General features: G+C 36.3%; 1 protein-coding gene across 1 annotated transcript in view; it reads right to left on the minus strand.

The window, feature by feature from the left end:
- Nucleotides 1-4,234: 4,234 nt before the first annotated feature.
- LOC111326064 (plexin A3) overlaps nt 4,235-19,386 on the minus strand; it is a 58,058-nt gene continuing 42,906 nt past the window's right edge. The window contains exons 27-41 of the mRNA XM_022929995.2: nt 17,711-17,777; nt 17,122-17,262; nt 16,860-16,970; nt 16,226-16,271; nt 16,009-16,112; nt 15,628-15,694; nt 15,217-15,329; nt 14,786-14,881; nt 14,274-14,443; nt 12,962-13,064; nt 12,211-12,255; nt 12,057-12,121; nt 11,526-11,601; nt 8,808-8,882; nt 4,235-6,652 (exon numbers count right to left, since the gene is read on the minus strand). Coding sequence (XP_022785730.1) covers nt 6,569-6,652; nt 8,808-8,882; nt 11,526-11,601; nt 12,057-12,121; nt 12,211-12,255; nt 12,962-13,064; nt 14,274-14,443; nt 14,786-14,881; nt 15,217-15,329; nt 15,628-15,694; nt 16,009-16,112; nt 16,226-16,271; nt 16,860-16,970; nt 17,122-17,262; nt 17,711-17,777 — 1,363 coding nt within the window. The 3' untranslated portion in view covers nt 4,235-6,568. The remainder of the gene's footprint in view (nt 6,653-8,807; nt 8,883-11,525; nt 11,602-12,056; nt 12,122-12,210; nt 12,256-12,961; nt 13,065-14,273; nt 14,444-14,785; nt 14,882-15,216; nt 15,330-15,627; nt 15,695-16,008; nt 16,113-16,225; nt 16,272-16,859; nt 16,971-17,121; nt 17,263-17,710; nt 17,778-19,386) is intronic.

Consider the following 19,386-nt stretch of genomic DNA (forward strand, 5'->3'; position numbering starts at 1 on the left):
ATTGTTGTGTTCTTGCAAAGATTGTTGTCTTCTAGAAAAGAAATTGAGTTGTGTTTTGCCCCTATGGGCCACCGTAAACACGTGCCGACGAAAAGTCAAAATTTTGGAGAAACCAAGAAGGCAAACACACTGCGCAGTAAATTTTCAAAAATCAGCTTTTCCAAAAAACAAGCTCCAGTAAAAGAGGACTAATTAAAGAACTTATTTCCGGCGAAAAAAGCGATAATTGCATATTACGTTTTAACTCAAAAATCAAGATGAAAGATAGAAATCGCTAAGTATTTTCGCATGAAAATGGGAATGTGGATCATATTTCAAAAGGGAATATGCAAATTTTTCCATGAGTGGGGAGATCTCAAGTTCCATGGAATCTATCAATAGGAAGCAAGACTAAGATGGCCAAGAAATATTTCGGGATGTCAGATTTATTCAAAACAGTTTTTTTGATTTGCTGTTATAAGCGAAAAACGCACGAATTTCTTACGTGTACAAAGCCCACGCGTTAAAATTCATGCTTAGATCGTTGTTTACTTGCCTTCATGGTCAGAAATTGCGCAGCGTTATGTTGAAAATTCTGAAAAACTTCGATTTGAGGCAAAATCTTCTATTAAACTATACTTTTTGAACACATTGTTACTCGAACATAATATTCACCGGACCATCGAATCGTCAAATTGTCGCCAGGCCCTGCTTGAAGTCCGAAAGTTCGGTTTTCACTTTACGTCCATAATTCGCATCGCCTTTGAGAATCGTATGTGTCGATAACTCGAGAGCTAATTCTGTCACCTTTAAGACCTGGATATCCATTATTTTCCAAGCAGAGTATTCTACAGTATTGTTACTTTACATTTTGAACTCCACAAGTTGAACACTTTTACGGGGTTGAATTACATAATCATTGGTTATCCAAAAATAAGTGTTATTTCGTCACTAGCAGTTTCCATGGAAACGCTTTCATGGGCTTATTCAGACGCATTTTTTAGCTTGTGGCTTAAATAATTCGAAAACTAACCCGGTGACCCCCTGATTTTTTTCAGTGATTGCTTTTGGCACTTGAAAAGGAAAATGCACAAAGATTTTTAAAAAAATTATACGGAGCGGAATTTCAGAAAATCTACAAAAAGGGTTATTTTCACACATCGCAAATTTCCTTCCGTAGAATTTTCTATTTTTTTTTTCTGATGATTCCTTTCGACGTTATTATCATATTGGAACAATAAAAAGAAGGGGTCACCAGATTTGTTTTCCTGCAATAGCAACCGTGAGTTTAGCAATTTCCACGCGCGTTCTCGCGCACCTAAAAATCTGGATTCTATAAGATCGACATTTGCTCTTGATCTGTTTCAGCTACCGCTGACAATTCTGTGTGCTCGCGCGAGTACCTACGATCTGAAGTTTACAGACGTTTACTGCTAAGAAAATCATTAAACAGCCGTCAACGACAGCCTCCCGAGCTCATCTTAAAAATCCACATGAATTCTGGCTATATCATATTATTTTCCTTGAAGTTTCAAAGTCTTCTTCCACTTCAGGTAGATTATCCTTCACTTGAGTTCTTCTTTTTTCGCAAGATTTCATATCGGTTGAATATTTCTGTTAAATGTGAAGTGAAGCAACCTTTATTTTTCCGAAAATCGTCTTCGTTATCTTAGTTTCTATCTCCTGCATTCACAGTGGCCGCTCAACACATCAAATACAAGCTCTTAGGTAAACTTCTCACAAAAGTAGAAAAAATTCCACGCGCCGCCATCTTTGCTTTAATTTTCATCTTTTGATTTCGCGCTTCTTTCGCACGTGTCTCTCGCGCGCGTCACGCGAGAGTGACCTGTTCCCCGCGCGAGGAAATTGGTACGAGCCACGTTAAGGTGGCTCGTACCAGTTTCCTCGCGCGGGGAACAGATCACTCTTGCATCACGCGCGAGAGAAACGTGCGAAGGAAGCGCGAGACTAAGGTGGCTCGTACTAGTTTCCTCGCGCGGGGAACAGATAACTCTTGTGTCACGCGCGAGAGAAACGTGTGAAAGAAGCGCGAGATTAGAAGAGGAAAATTTAAAACAAAGATGGCGGCGCGAGGATTTTTTCTACTTTTGTGATGGGTTCACCTAAGAGTGTGTATTTGATGTGTTGAGTGACCACTGTGAATGCAGGAGATAGAAACTAAAATAAAGAAGACGATTTTGGGAGAAGTAAAGGTTGCTTTACTTCACATCTAAAAGAAATATTCAACCGATATGAAATCTAGCGACGGCGAAAAAAAAAAGAATTCAAGTGAAGGATAATCTACCTGAAGTGGAAGAAGACTTTAAAACTTAAAGGAAAATAATATGATATAGCCAGAAGTCGTGTGTAGGATTTTTAAGATGAGCTCGGGAGGCTCTCTTTGACAGCTGTTTAATGATTTTCTTAGCAGTAAACGTCTGTAAACATCAGATCGTAGGCGCTCGCGCGAGCACGCGCAATTGTCAGCGGTAGCTATAACAGATCATGAGCAAATGTCGATCTTATAGAATCCAGATTTTTAAGTGCGCGAGAACGCGCGTGGAAATTGCTAAACTCACGAAAGCTATTGCATGAAAACAAGTCCGGTGACCCCTTCTTTTTATTGTTCCAATATGATAATAACTTCACAAGGAATCATCAGAAAAAAAAAATAGAAAATTCTACGGAAGGAAATTTGCGATGTGTGAAAATTGCCTTTTTTGTAGATTTTCTGAAATTCCGCACTGTAGAAATTTTTCAAAATCTTTGTGCATTTTCCTTTTCAAGGGACAAAAGCAATCACTGAAAAAAATAAGGGATCACCGGGTTAGTTTTCGAATTATTCAAGCCACAAGCTAAAAAATGCGTCTGAATAAGTCTATGAAAGCGTTGCCATGGAAACTGGTAGTGACGAATTGACACCTGTTTTTGGATAACCAATGATTATATAATTCAACCCCGTGAAAGTGTTCAGTTGAACACTTTCACGGGGTTGAATTATATAATCATTTGGTCTTATAATCATTTTGGCCTTGGTCATCCTTTCTGTTGTATTCTTTAAAAGTTACAAACCATCAAAAAGATGAAAACTGGTACGAGCCACCTTAAAAGACGAAAATTTAAAACAAAGATGGCGGCGCGAGGATTTTTTTTTCTACTTTTGTGAGAAGTTTACCTAAGAGCTTGTATTTGATGTGTTGAGCGGCCACTGTGAATGCAGGAGATAGAAACTAAGATAACGAAGACGATTTTCGGAAAAGTAAAGGTTGCTTCACTTCACATTTAAAAGAAATATTCAACCGATATGAAATCTTGCGTCGGCGAAAAAAGAACTGAAGTGAAGGATAATCTATCTGAAGTGGAAGAAGACTTTGAAACTTCAAGGAAAATAATATGATATAGCCAGAAGTCATGTGTAGGATTTTTAAGATGAGGCTGTCTTTGACGGCTGTTTAATGATTTTCTTAGCAGTAAACGTCTGTAAACATCAGATCGTAGGTGCTCGCGCGAGCACACGCAATTGTCAACGGTAACTAAAACAGATCATGAGCAAATGTCGATCTTATAGAATCCAGATTTTTAAGTGCGCGAGAACGCGCGTGGAAATTGCTAAACTCACGAAAGCTATTGCATGAAAACAAGTCCGGTGACCCCTTCTTTTTATTGTTCCAATACGATAATAACTTCGAAAGGAATCATCAGAAAAAAAATAGAAAATTCTACGGAAGGAAATTTGCGATGTGTGAAAATTGCCCTTTTTGTAGATTTTCTGAAATTCCGCTCCGTAGAATTTTTTAAAAATCTTTTGTGCATTTTCCTTTTCAAGTGCCAAAAGCAATCACTGAAAAAAATCAGGGGGTTACCGGGTTAGTTTTCGAATTATTTAAGCCACAAGCTAAAAAATGCGTCTGAATAAGCCTATGAAAGCGTTGCCATGGAAACTGCTAGTGACGAAATGACACTTATTTTTGGATAACCAATGATTATGTAATTCGACCCCGTAAAAGTGTTCAACTGGCCTTGGTCAGTATTTCTGTTGTATTCTTTCAAAGTTACAAACCATCAAAAAGATGAAAACCGGTACGAGCCACCTTAAGAGTAATTTGTAATCACCTGATAACAATGATATGACCATGTGGTGGATAATGGTTTGTTAACAGCTGTAGTAGTAAAATAAAGTTTCCAAAGTAACCTCCTAGTTGTCTGGTTTCTAGTTTCTTTTCTTTACAAAAAAAAAAAACAAACAACTCTCACATAAAAAAAAAACAGGTACTTTATTTACAATAGCATTACCAACTGTTTGTAGAATTCAAGTAATACTTAGATGAAAATAAAGCCACTCCAACCCCAAACACAAAGTTTATATGCCTGACAATGCTTTAGTCCCACCAGTGGCTGTATTTAAGCAAACCTTAACAAGAATATACCAAACAAACTTTTTTCCTTGAAACTACCGGTATTTCTATTTTAACAGTTCTCACTTAAAGCTATTGACATTGATATTAATAAGAAGATCAATGTTAACTTCTCCCTAAATGTCTGTGGCACTGTCTTGGAGAAAGGAGGAAATTCAACACAACCATGTTTGTCAATTAAATCTACAAGCAGACATCTCTTCAATCTCTACAGGCTACCACTAACAACTCATCATGGACCCTTAAGGAAATGAGAATTTGTATACAGCAAGGAAGTTCAAGTGCTACACAAACTGGCATTATCTGATGAAAAATACTAACACAGTATTTCCCCTTATACTGTAATCCCACTACCGGAATAGTAACATGACAAGTCCTCTCACAACCTGAGTCAATTTTCTTGCACCATTGGTGATACAAGTCACAAAATTAATTTCAGTATCGCACCTACTGAATTATTTTACCTCTAAGTTTATAGAAATTGCTGCTGCATTCTGTCAGTTGCTGAGAGAGATCCTATGCTTGCTACTACAAAATCATTAACAGACATGTTGACTTCTAGGTGTTGCATTAGAAGAGGAACCATAGTTGAAGAGGAGATTACCCACTGTACCACTGCCCCTAAATACTTGTTTGGTTGTTTTTGGTAGCTCACTTAAAATCTAAGGTCCTTTTAACAGGTTCCTTGCTCAGCAATAAAACTTCACCAAATTGCAAACAATATACATGTAGCTTGGGCTTGAAATATATGGTAACTACAATACTATATGACCCAATAGAGCTGAAACACCATCAATAGTTTACTAGTAAATAATTATCCAGGAAATAAATATTACACACTAAAACATGTAATAAGTTATTTATTATCCAACTGCTTCACCTCGTACTTACTTCTTTTGTTTAAGTTGCAAATATTTTTCCTTTTAAAACAACTCACAAAGTGCACCTAACCTGTTGAACTGATTATTTTACAGTGCTAAACAACCAACTGTCTAGATAGCCTTAAAATATTGCAGGATATTAGTACTCCATTTGTGTGTTATTTGTACATAATGCAGTTGGATAATAAATTGTGTAACATAAATTATATATAAATAGGAGAAGGGTAAACTTAATAAACATTTCCCAGCCATGGATATAAATTTCTATTAAGTAATGAAAGTATTTCATCCAGTTAGTATTTACCTGATAACTTGTTCTAGAATAGGATCTCCTTGACACAGAAATTGCTCTAAATTTAAAGAAAAGTATACTCTGGGAACCATTTAATTTTCATCTCCACCATTAAAAAGTATTTAAGAAAGTCTGAAATTGACTTTCATTTGAGATTCTAAAGAGTAACTAATAACCATGCCAGAACTGTAACTGTTTGTGAAAAGTGCCTTTAATTTGCATGTACAAACAAGTAGTTGACTTCTTTTCAAACTGGTGGTGTCCTTAGGCTAAGTTTTAGTCCATTTGAATACTTATCTGAATTTCTGGATCAAACCAAGCTGGAGAGTAGATTTTCATTACTTTTTTTAACTGTGGAGATACAAAGATGCTTGGTCTCCGAGCATACTTCCCCTCCAAGGGTATAAAAAAAATCTCCATCGGTATTAATTAAAAAATTAAATTAAATGTACTTTGGTTTCATCAGTTAAGCTGATATTCTATGTAAAATGCTTATATGTATGTTTTTCAGGGCACCTTGGTTTTGACAGATGAAATACTCAAACATCCAGTTATTTCTTATTTCTCTAACTGTTTTCATCTATTTGCCAGGTGTGGCCTGAAGAATGTTCCTCTTAAGGCTTTCAAATGCAATCACATTAACATTGAAAGAACAATCATTTTAGCAGAAAAAAGGACCTCTGACCTTCAGTCCCCTTGCTTCTCATTACTTAAGTTACTTCAAGTTGGCAAATGCACTTACATAGCACTGTATATTATTACTTTTCCCCTTCCGTTTTTATCCTGTCCATTGGACTTTTTAACTGATCAAATGTTGGTAACCAATTAATCTTTGACTTATGATGTTATACCTTTTTATTCCATGATTTTTTCTTAAAGGTTACATTACTTAGATCTGAAATGTGCCAATCACACAGTGGAATGCCATACCACACTGGCTAAACCAATAATGAAATGAATTATGTTATATGTGACCAGAGGTAAGAGCTCAAATCATACTGTTAGTCATCTGAGATTGTAGCAATGACATGTTCAAGCTTAGAAGCCAGGGGTGATAATTCAGACTCTTCCAAAGCATCTTGCAGCTATCAAGAAATTAACAGCATTTTCAAATTTTTACCCAAATAACTTCAGTTATTTGCAAAACACAAATAATAATGAGTTAAATATCTATAAATATATGATGTCAACTGCTTATTTAAAAATATCTGGTTCAGTGCGTGCAGATTTGCACCAAGGCAATGTTGGCCTATGATAACTAAAGCTAGCTATGAAATGAAAAACAATAAAGATGAACAAAGAATGTTTCAGTTGGAAAAGATTTGCCCACGACTGATTTTGCACTTTTTCTTTCATACCGTGCATCCAAGATAGGTGTTCCTATAAAATTAGGAGAGGAGGGGGTGGAATGAAATCTTCTTTTGAAACCCCTATCAGCTCAAAATGAGCAAATTTTCCCAATACCCTATTTACTTAACAAAACAGATGCATAAAAAGCGATACTCCCCACTCCCCTTGCTTTGTTTAGGAGCAAGACCTACCTGTCTGCTACACTAAAGCTATACAGTGGTGTTAATAACAGTTCAGAGCCTGTTTTGACATAATATATTGAAAACAAGTGCAAGTGTTTCATCAGGGGTTCTAAACACCAAGATACAGATAAAAGCACAAGGCCACAGGCAGAGTGCTTTTGTCATTTCGAGGTGTTTGGAACCCCTAATGAAACATGAAGTTTTTGAGATGACTTCTCAAACAAAACATTCAAAAAATATGATGTGATATGTTTTTTCCATTGTCCTCCCCAAATGAATAAACAAGAATTCATGCAGTGGTACAATTTTGCCATTTTCTATAACATCACATTAAAGATGCATGCATGGTTAATTATTTTGGTGTATTTGGTGTGTGACCACAAGTGAGGATGATGCAGCAAGATTTAGGGAACTGAAAATGGTTTACAAAGAACGCAAGTTAGTTGAAAAAGCTATTCCTTCATATACCAAATGTAAGTAACAAATGGGCAGCAACAATTCTTGGCCAATGGCAAATTTCTCAGTCAGTTATAGCTCCCATTTTAGGTCCAGGAGTGCTCTTAACACTATGATTAACTCAAGGTTATACAGCTTTCCACCAGCATGGAAGAAATGGATGCAGTAACTTTGAATTACTGGCTTAGGAAGTTTGTGATAAAGGTGGCGAAGAAGACTGCTTTTGAAATAATATTCGGGTCATTTTTGGAATGTTGTTGTTCGCAATTTATAGAAATTATTGAAAAAGACTCCTTAAAATGCAAGTGTTGGATCTGAGATCAAAACCATGTGATGCTCTCAAATTTATTAATAGTTCATGAGGGAAACAGCCAATAAATGAAGCATATTTGGGTCACATGCATGAACCTTGATTCCCAATGAACACTTAGATGAAAATCTTAAGGGTTTTGATCCGAGATGAAACATGGTTTTGATCGCAGATCAAACACTTGCATTTTAATAAGCATTTTCAATAATTAATACATTGCTAACGGCAATTCCAAAAACGACCTAAATATTATTTTATAAACAGTCTTTGGTTGATATGTCTCCCCCAACTTCATGGCCACCTCCATCACAAACTTCCTAAGCTAGTAATTCAAGGTTACTGCATCTATTTCTTCAATGCTGGTGAAAAGCTGTGCAACCTTGAGTAAATCGAAGTCTTCAAAGAGCGCTCCTAGATTGAAAACAGGAGCTATAACCAACCGAGACATTTGTTATTCACCAGTTTGTTATCACCCATTTGTTCTTACATTTGGTAAAAAAGGGAATAGCTTTTCGACTGACTTGCATTCTTGGTAACCTCCATCTTCACTCATGGCCACACACCAACTGCACCAAAACAATTAATCCTGCATGCATGTTAATGCAATGTTACTAAAAATGGCAAAATTCCATTGCTGCATAAATTCTTGTTCTTTCATTTGGGGAGGACAACTGAAAAAATTGTATCACTGCATATTTTTTGTTTCATTCGAGAAGTCATCTAAAAAAACTTGTGCTTTGTGTTTCATCAGGGGTTCCAAACACCTCAAAAAAATAAAAGCACTTGGCCAGCTGCCTTGTGCTTCCATAATTATGTTTCTCAGTGTTTGGAACCCCTGATGAAACCCTTGCACTCATGTTTGATATATTACATCAACATATTTTGTTCATGTTGATGTCTCAACTCTGCAGCTTATACCAGGTTTGGAATGTCAAGTATTACCTGATCTTGATACTTTCTGACATAATCATACAATTCCTGGAGGGCACTGTCACCATTAAACTCTTGACCATGCTCCTGTGAAAATAAAAGTAACACATCAATTGATACTATGTAGGTAACATCATGTACCACCTAACCTCTCATGGTACATGAAAACCTGAGCAAACCAGGCAGTTTAAAGGTAATCAACCCAATAGGCCCCATATGATGCAAAAATATTTTTACCTGTTTGTATATTATGTCCTTGGACATAACCTGTTCCACAAAGCTCAAAATTTTCCTTGAGCTTCACTCTCAGAAAACTGTTCACTTCTGGAACATATGGTGTCAGTAACCAAATATCTTAGTTTATCTGCATGCCATATGGAGGCTGATGTTTATTTAACAAATAGAGAAGCCTAGAGCATGAAAGAAATGTGGGGAGAAACATGAGACGAAGTTGAGTGTTTCTCACTATTTCTGGAGTGCCCTAGTCACTTTTTATGGGCTTGTAACAAAGAACAGAGCACAGTCATGGCTTCTCTATTTATTTTATAATAAAGAATCATATTCTCAATATTGAATGCATAACTTTCGATTTTCAAAACACATCTTCTTTCCAAAGTGACCAACAGTGTTGCTAGCATGTTCTGTACTCTCCTAAAACATGCTACCATGAGCCAATCAGAATCCTTGTTAGAACGGTTCAAATAATCTGATTGGTTTAACAAGACTAAAGCTGTCAAAAAATGTCAAACTACCAAAGTTCACAAACTCTCAAAGTTCACAACCTGCAATACTTCACAAACTAAAATAGTTTGGTGGGTTGAATTTAACACTTGCCTTAAGTTTCTTAGTCTAATTTTCAGTGAATTGTTCAAGAAATCTGGCCAAAATTGTGGCTCTTAAAAACAAACAAGTTTTTTTTCATATGGTAATTCAAAAACAAACTGCTCAATGTGTACATGTATGCTTCATGAATGAACAACAGCCAAATTCACAGGAACATAAAGATAGTTTCCTCTGAGAGCACTGATGTGGCCTTCCACTCAACATATTGGAAAGGTATCAGAGCAAGCTATTAACTGTTCACTTGAAGGGTGGACAATGTAATTTCTGAAGCTTGCTTCACTATGATGATCAGAGATCGCCATCATGAGCTAGCCAAGAGGGACCTCAGCATTATCCCTCTGACACCATCATGATTGCTCTAACACTAGCCTGCCAAGCAAACCCTATGGGAAAGGAGGGGGGATTGGGGGAGAAGAAAGTGCAGAGGGGAGAGGGAGGGCTTGCCACAGACCCCCACTAACAAACGAAACGCCCCTTATTTTCATATTCATATCATCGTGCATATGTCAATCAGCGCCTCTTAAAATTAACCAATCAGAAAGCACCATTAGCGAGAGCTCAGTGAACCATGCAAACTGTCAAAACAACAACTAAAACTTGCTCCACATGAGTGAGAAATGTCAGACGACAAGGAGAATCTGGTATCAAAATCTAAGAGAGGGAGAAAGCCAAAAGTTAATCCAGAAGACGTAGTTTGCCAGTTTTGTGGAGGAGATTTAAAAATTAAATTTGGAAGTGGCTTCAAGAGTTTTGTAAACATTTTTAATCAGTGTCAAAGGGAAGAATTTCAGTGTGTCTTCGCCGATCGCCTTCAAACCGTCCGTTTTCACTTCGAAAATAAGTCGTACACATCTCAAATTATATGCCTTCTTTGTGCAAGAAAAGCTAACAGTTTTTGCCAGTTTGATGAATTGTTGAATAAGGCTGCTTCTCAATGTCCGGATTCCCATGATGTTTCGTTGAAATGAAAGTTCTCAACACCGACAGGAAAAAGTCCAGGTAGAAAGAGCTTGCGTGTCCACTCGCTGGCACATGCAAAACCTACATCTAGCAGGGAAGCGTTGTTTGACTCGCCGACAAAAGGACAACCCCCAACTTCAGCCATGGATACAAATTTAAACATTGATGATTTGGATCCAACGTCCATCAGCTTTGCAATGTTGTGGTTGGTTAAGGGCAAGTTTGAGAATGAAGATGCCATTCTTATCAAGGCCCTGAGCTTGAACAAGTGGATGGCTCCCACAAATATTCTACTTCGACATCGATTCTTGAGGGCAGAACTTCTCGAAATCACCGTCATCCGCCATTTTCTAAAAGGTAGCTGCCACGAAGACTGTTTAGTTTGAGGGTTGATTGACAACGTGTTGTTCTCAGCCAATGGGAATTTTTCGTCCATACGAGATCGGAAATTTCGTTGGTTAGTGGGGGTCTGTGGCAAGCCCTCCCTCTCCCCTCTGCACATTCTGCTCTCCCCAATCCCCCTCCTCTCCCCCAGGGCTTGCTTCGCAGGCTACTCTAACACCATCATGAATCGCATGAAATTTAACAGTTAGGCCAGTTTGGGTTATACTTTTAGTTGTGTTCCATTTTGGAAAATGAAATTACATAATAATTATATATGTAAGTGCCAGCGGTGTTTGAGTTTATTACCATCCGTAAGCTTGTAATCTGAGTGGGAAAACCTCAAAACTTGAACAGTCCATTTTGTTTTCACTTTGAAGATGTTTATCTTTGCTCACATTATAATGGCATCATTTCTGGCACTTGGCATGTTTACAAACCTTTGTTAAATGGTTCATCTGTTGCCACCTACCAGCTAGCTCACTTGTTCTAAAATTTCCTTTGCAATTAACGAAAACGAAAGGGCTACTTGTGTAGTAAACTTACCATAGAGAAATCACTAAAGAACTTTGACAACTCTTGAGGTGTTGGGGAAGGTGATGCTTGTATATCAGAATAAAACCTGTAAAATAGGAATATAACACACGCTTTGAGCTATTTACCACAAGATTAGTTGTGATCTTTTTCTATGATGGTTAACAAGCCAATTACTACAATTTCTTTAAAAAATTGGATTTACTGGATAGGAACAATATTCATGTCATTCTTTAAAATTTTTCAGTGTAAATGTTAATACACAATCTTTCATCAAACAATAACAAACTGAAAAGAGTGTAATTCTTATCCCTTCTTTTGCTCATTTCTTTCCTGTAATTCACTTTTCCATAGATGAGCTTAAATCACTATTCTGTCTGATAAATTGCATAATTATTACAATTATTATAATTTTTGTATTCAATCAGAACACAGGCACTAGAGAACAAAAATATGAAAATTATTATATTTAAATAAAATAAATATATTTATAACTCACATTTTACATCAAGAAATTCTTTGTGCTACATATTGGTGACTTACCTTTCAACATCTTGGCGATATCCTGGAATTTCTCTTGCATAAAGCAGTTTATTTGATGGTGAATCCTGCACATTAAGAAGAAATATAATGATTTACTATTTGGATTTTACATCAGAGCGAAGTTTAACACTAGATGAGAAATGATATAGTTTACCTTTCCAAGGACATGCTCGGACACAGAACAGGAATCCATAAACAACTTAAAAGATGAAAAAATGTATTAATACAGATATCAGTATCAATCAATTTCTAAACTATTGTCAAGTTATCTGAGGTTCTTACTGACAGTATGGAGTGATACATTCTGGTTGGGACACTTAATGGTTTGCATTATGCCTTTTAAAATATTGTGCACATCATACTTCCTTGGTTGGGTGGATACCATTTCTTAATGAATTTGGACATAACAGAATGTTTAACCTAACCATGAAGTTAGCAATCAGCAGATGGGTTGATGGTGGGTAAATGTGTGTCGCTGGTCAGCAGTCCTTTTCAACCAGATGGTTTGATGTAAATACATTAACCCTTGCCAGTCAGCAGTCATTGCCAACAAGATGAGCTAATGGTATAGTAAGTACATTTATTTAACACCTTTGGTGAGCAGTCATTACCTGAAACCAGATGGTTTGATAGGAAATACATTAAACCCAGTTGGTCAGCAGTTATTACCAACCAAATGATTTGATGGTGAGTACTTTCAGTCCTTTTGGTTAGCGAGAGGAAAAACTGGGTATCAGTTCATTAGAACAGCTGCATGTGATACTAGCTGATAGAGCACACAACTCATGAAAACATTTTAACATGTCACATAAGAACAGATTATGAACATTCCATAACAGCCCACCCAGACAGAGTATTTGGTCTGAGTGTTAGTTTGCCCACCAAGTAATAGCTAGAGATCTTACCTGTGCAACAACAGACAAACATGAGTCAACAATAGCAGACTTGCAAACATCAAATATGAAGTTCGGATTCTTAACTATATTTATCCAGAACCTCAATGGCAGACTGAAAAAGAAATAAAAATATGAAGATTACATCCAGTGAATTTGAGCTTAACCAGGCAAAAACATTTTGCTTTACTCTGACCAAGCAATACATAGTTGGAGCTAAGGCACATTTGGAAGTATAAAACAAAAGTAAAGCAAATTCTGAAACAATTAAAATGAAGCTGATCAATTACAGTTGTGTACACGAATGTTGTAGTCATATTTTCTTCAATTATAATGTCAAGTTCACAATAAAGAAAATTCAAGTAACCAATAAAATTTGCTGACTTTGTTTACTAAAGTAATTTAATATGGAGATGAAATAGATCCTGGTTTGTTCCCCTGTAAAGGAGAATTCTTAGACTAAATCTGTAAGTGTTTTGCTCCTCCTACACCTGTGCAATGATGACCTTGAACAATGCAATGGACAAGGAACCATGTCAAGGAAAATAGAGTGCTCAAACTTACCCTGATTTTTTAGATATTTGCAAGTAAAATTTATCCAATAATAATAATAATAATAATAATAATAATAATAATTTAATATTTATATTGCGCAAATTAACATGAAGATATGATCAAATGCACATCACAACACTTTTTGGGGGACTTTGGCCGGACTGCATCAGCAGTTTACAAACATTCGAAAGAAACTTTATTTGAAGATGCCCCCTTCCCCCAATTCCCTGTAAACAGGCCAGACCACATCACAGTAATCTCGTGAGTGGGTTCTTTAATGTCCCCTGCCTAACCAAATTAACTAATTAATAGATGCAGGAGAAGGGACCCACGGTTTATTCGTCTTTATCTGAGAAGACCAGAATGTCTATCCATTTCTTGATATTATAGAAAGGTAGCGCATTCTCCTCAGTTATTTTAAGACCTTGAGTGTTGATGCGGCCGGGGCTCAAACCATCAACCTCGACCTCCCGCACAACAGTCCAGCCCTCTAACCAATTGAGCTAACCGGGAGGCTCTAACCAATTGAGCTAACCGGGAGAGTCTAACCAATTCAGTTATCCAAGATTCTTTTAATTTCCAGTTTATTGACAATTTCATGAATAATTTACTAGAAATGTCCTATACTTTAAACTTATTACTGAACAAGTAACACTGTTATAACAGTTCAAAAATTGGTTCCTCTTTTGAAAAGGAAAGAGACTTAGACCCCGATTCACTTGTCCAATTTGAGGTTTTCAGAATGCCTTTGTTACTTATTGCCATGTACCTGTTGTTTTTCCATGTATGCAAGACTTCAGGATCTGATAGGTTGAGTTCTCTTGCTTGTGTATCAAGAAGATCAAACAGGAACTTGACAGCTGGAGGTAAGCTGCAGCCACGGCGATACCTCATGAATACAGTGTGAAAAAGCCTATCTACAAACTGCTGAAGTGTACCCTGCAAAGAAAGAGAATAATTGCAGCCCATACAATTATCTTGTGTTAGCAACCAAGAAAACTATAAATGACAGCCAATAATGTTTGGAGGAAATTAAAAAAAATTCATTTTTGTTTGAGTTACAAGGCCCAAAGGTTCAAGCTGACCAGGTTATAATTTATTGGCTAAGTGCTATCAAAGCAACACCACAGTTTCTTTAGAAACTTTCAACCTTTATTTATAATTTATTGGGATTCTTTCAATTCATTTTGGAAACAAGGAATAAAGAACCTCAGTCATCACTGGATCAATGATTTCAACTGGAGAAAGTTTCTGTGGTTTTTACTCAGTGATAGAACTTACCTTTGTCATCAACAGTCTAGTTAGATAAATCTCTGACAAGAACTTGCTGTTATGATCATCTTCTGCTCTATCAGCTGGGTAATCCATTTGTTTAACCTGTGCCATGCAAATAAATGAAGCCAGACTACAAATATTATAAAAATATATATTAAATATAATAATGACTGTTACTTCTAACTTGATAATAAAATTGTATATTTATGAACCAAAATCTGTCATTTGCATTTTTTTAAAAAAACATTGCCTTTATGTGACAAATCAAAGGTTATAAATGAAGCTTTGTAAATGTTTAGTAACCACAAAATGATTCAAGAAGTCCTGAATGTAAAGTGTGCATTCCATCTCATGCAAATACTGATAGAAAAATGCCTCATTAGCTAGGGAGAGCATAACTTAAAAATCAACTTTCAACTTAAAAAGAGAGCCCATACCAAATGCCACAGCTTGCCACCCTCATCTGGTCCATCCGTATTCATAGCTGCCAAAGGGCTGTAACTTCCGGCAGGACTGAAGCCAACTCGCAGTACATTCTTTTTGTTTAACTCTTAATAGAAAAGAAATAAATAATCATCTGTTATCATCAATCATCACTTTACTGTGAGACACGAGTCACTGTGTTGTGTTGGTGGGTAAGATACTGAATGCTATCACATTGCTTCTCTACAAGATGGGAGTTGACCTAACATTGACAAAAATTCCATGCAAGGGGAGTCATGTAGTGTCGGTTGCTTAGTGCAATAGAAAATGAGATAAACTCAATCAGGATAAGCCACTTGGCTAATGTTTAATAGTAGGTTTTCAGAAATGTAGCATTTTTCTAGATATACAATTCTTCAGCTCACCAGAGTCCGTTGAGCTGCAAAAGAATCTTTGTCCAGTAACAAGTTTCAGTGTAGCACCATCGGTCACCTACCATAGATAGCAGATTGATAGGATTCTTCGTTAAATAATTTCTAATTTCTCAAACATTCATACTATCTATTGAAAGTATATTTTCATGACTTCAATAATACCTCATGAGCTTTAAATCACTTCTTATTTTTATGGCTACCAAAATTAATAGCAGCCCATAGAAAGATACAAATGAAACCAATTTTCACCCACAGCTTTATTCAAAGTTAACAAATGGACAAGTAGAAGTGCTGAAAAATGTCCACTCAAGGCCACACAGTCCACTCAAGGCTACACAGTCCACTCAAGGCTACACAGCCATTGCAGGTTACCTCATAATCTTTCAGTGTATTAATCTTCCTCCATTCTCCTTCAATTAATGACTTAGAATCATCATCCCGCAGAGAGATAACCCTTCCAGAACTCTGCTCCCATTCTGCATAAATTAAAGGAACCATAATGATTACCAGTAGTTTAAAAACAAGGAAATTCTAAAATACAGAGTTCCTACATTAACAATCAAAAATAACAGTTTCATAAAATTCTCACCGAGCTGATGATCATCTTTATCTGAACGACTTGAATATGGGGAATTCTACAATAAAAAGAGTTCTCATGAATAAATCATAACGATGCATGTTAACAAAATAACTTTACCACCACAAAAAATGACAAATCAAATGACAAATCTGCCTAAATATGCCATGAAGATATATTAGTATTCTTCATGATAACAATCAAAGTAGTCGTTCCTGAAGGCTGAAAGTTTTCATATATCAGTACATAGTATGGACATTTAAACAAGGAAAATAAGACAATAAGAATGGAATGCATGCACAGTATATTTGCAATATTCTGATTATCATGTGATGCATATCAAGTTGTAACCATCTCAGGAAAGCTTGTGCTATACCATGATAAAATGGAGGAGGGATGAAACAATTGTTGCACTGAGCAAAAGTGAGTGCAATTAAATTGGTATTTCAAAGGTTCATCACATGTGTCATTAAAGAGAGTATTGTACACAAGGCTTAAGCCAGCAGCCACCTAAACAAGATGCAAACTTACTGCCTAAATCTGCTAAAGCTGCAGGTTTTGTACACTGTGGGCTGTGTAGGACCTAGATTTCAAGCCTGCCTTAAATATCCTGATGGATGATATTGTCTCAAAAATAATCTCACACCTTGAACACAACATCCAAAATCTTCTCTTTTGCCTGAGTGATGGTGTCACAATCCAGCAATGAAACTGTCATGGGCTGATTGCTTTCGTAAGTAACTGTAACATTTAGAGGCTAACAGCAAAAGAAAAAAAAGAACATAGTCAAGCAATTAACAAAAATATAGCAGAACTTTAGAGATTGATCCCAATCAAGAAAACAAATATTACTTGTTCGTAATCCTACATTGTAAAAAATCTACAAGATAACTCATCAAATAATTCACCTTAAACTCCAGAGCTTGTCTGAGAAGTTTGTCTTCACTAAGTGAATATCTTGCCTCACCAGTGACTGCATCTACTGGTCCTTTCTCGGTTTGTTGTTTCAGTGCTTTAAACAACATGAACAATGGCTCTCCGGCATCATTCTGCAAAACAAAATTTAAGTCTCAAAAGTATTAAAACTAGGTAATTTTGGTTTTATCAACTGAGTTGAGTTTCAAGCTGATGTTTCAAGCATTAGCCCCTCGTCAGAGGGAATGACAAAGGGCTAATGCTTGAAACTTCAGCTTCAAAACTCTTTACAGAAGCCAATTTACCTTATCAACTCTGTAAAAATATATATATATATTTATATATATATTACCTTGTTACTCCCACCACAGTTTCTCTGACGAGGGGCTAATGGTCGAAACATCAGCTTTTAAACACTTTATGGTGGCCAATTTATACTATCAACTTAGTTGATAAAACCAAATTACTTCTTTAGAAACTTACCCCCTATAATGAATTAAACCAAATAATCACTTATCTATCAAAACTAAAATTTATTAAAAAGTAAAATTTCATTGATCAGCAGGGATCTGGGTTACCTACCTTGAGGAAATCATACATACAGAAGGCCAGCCAGTTGGTTAGCATCTTTTCTGCAACAGACTCAGTTCTGGAAGGGATATCAACTGTTAGACATTTCATCAGGATGAATTATTTTGAATGTCTTTCCATAATCAAAGTTCATTGATTACAAGGTTACAAAAGTTCTACAGTCATGTATGACTATACACATGATTGTGACATGAATGCAAATTGAAATCCCCCAGAAAAAAAGGTTGATGATGCAAACACCTGTACCTAAAGAATTACCCTCTAAAACTGAAAGATTTTTCACCAAAAGATAGTAGAATGTTAAAAAAGGTGACAATTCTATTAAATTGGATGTAAAATTTAGATGAAAAATATGTAAAAGAAGCAGAATCAATTTGAGGGATTTTAGAGCTACTCAGTGAAAGGTTAAAATATTGTAATACTTGTTCATGACAAGTCACAATTTGTTGAAATTATTCCTTACTGACAATTTAATTATTCCTATTCTGTCAGGGTAGGGGAAGGGGATATATGACACAGTGAACTACTCACTCAGGAGTAATTAACTTTGTTTTTCTCAAAGTCTTGCTTGCATTTTTGTTGTTGCAAACACAGTTGATGGTATGGAGTGGGAGTCACTAAACATAAGCCTTGTCAGGCCTAGTTACATGTTCTAATAGAAATAAATAGCAAATAAAAACTCAATCTGTTGAAAAATAAAGTAATAAATGACAGGGGTTCTGTGAAACAAATAGTAGTAGAGAGGATTTTAGTTTTGGTCAATATTGGCTTTCCATAGATCCTACTTCCAAATCTGAGGGAATGCACTGAGGAATAAAAAAAAATGGTAATGCAGGAGAGAAAATTAAAAAAAGAGGAACCCATGTTGCTTGCCCATTAGCAGCATGCAGAAATCTTTGAAGCAAGACCCTCACGCCTAAACTTGACACCCACAATACATAGGTGGCTTGCATGAGCACTCAGGAAAGGCCATGACATTCATTAAAAATAATGGCAGATGCAGATGATATCTGCATCCAGAAAGAAGGACTTCTAGAAGTGTTATCGTGAAAAAAAAAAAGTGAACAATTTTGCGTGCTTCTCAAGAAAGGTGGAAACAACATTTTCCAGTCTCATTTTTCTAGAAAAATAGTGTAGTCAATAAATTTGGTAGAGCTAGTGATATTTCCTTTCAAGCAAGAGGGCAGAGTTTTGTCATCTACTGCCTGCAAAAACCGAAGTTGTTGAACAAGGGAACTTGTATGCTAACAAGGATGTGGCCTATGACTTCAAAATCTCCTCTCCTCTCCTACTGTTGCAATGTCCTAATTGTAAACTGTGCAATAATGATAATAACCAATCAAATCAAACACCGATGAATGTTTTGTGCCATGCCAAGTCCATATTTGCTGATTTTAGCAAATTTCCACTGTAATAAACCACAGAATAAACGTACCACAGCCATAGTTGCTGACTTTAGTAAATTTCCAAAGTAATAAATACCAGAAGAAAGAAACCTCCCTCTGAAACAACCAAAACAGAAACCAGTTTGTCTGTTTGAGTTCTGGAGTAGCCTCTTTAAACTGGCAAAGTTCCATGGAAATCGGAGAGATGGCATGTAGCATGACTGCCTGGTGCAACAGTGGACACAGTGGTTTTGTTTAAATAAGTGTTCATATTATAACTGG

The sequence above is a fragment of the Stylophora pistillata genome, chromosome 9 (genome assembly GCF_964205215.1).
Source record: "Stylophora pistillata chromosome 9, jaStyPist1.2, whole genome shotgun sequence".
Classification (NCBI taxonomy): Eukaryota; Metazoa; Cnidaria; class Anthozoa; order Scleractinia; family Pocilloporidae; genus Stylophora; species Stylophora pistillata.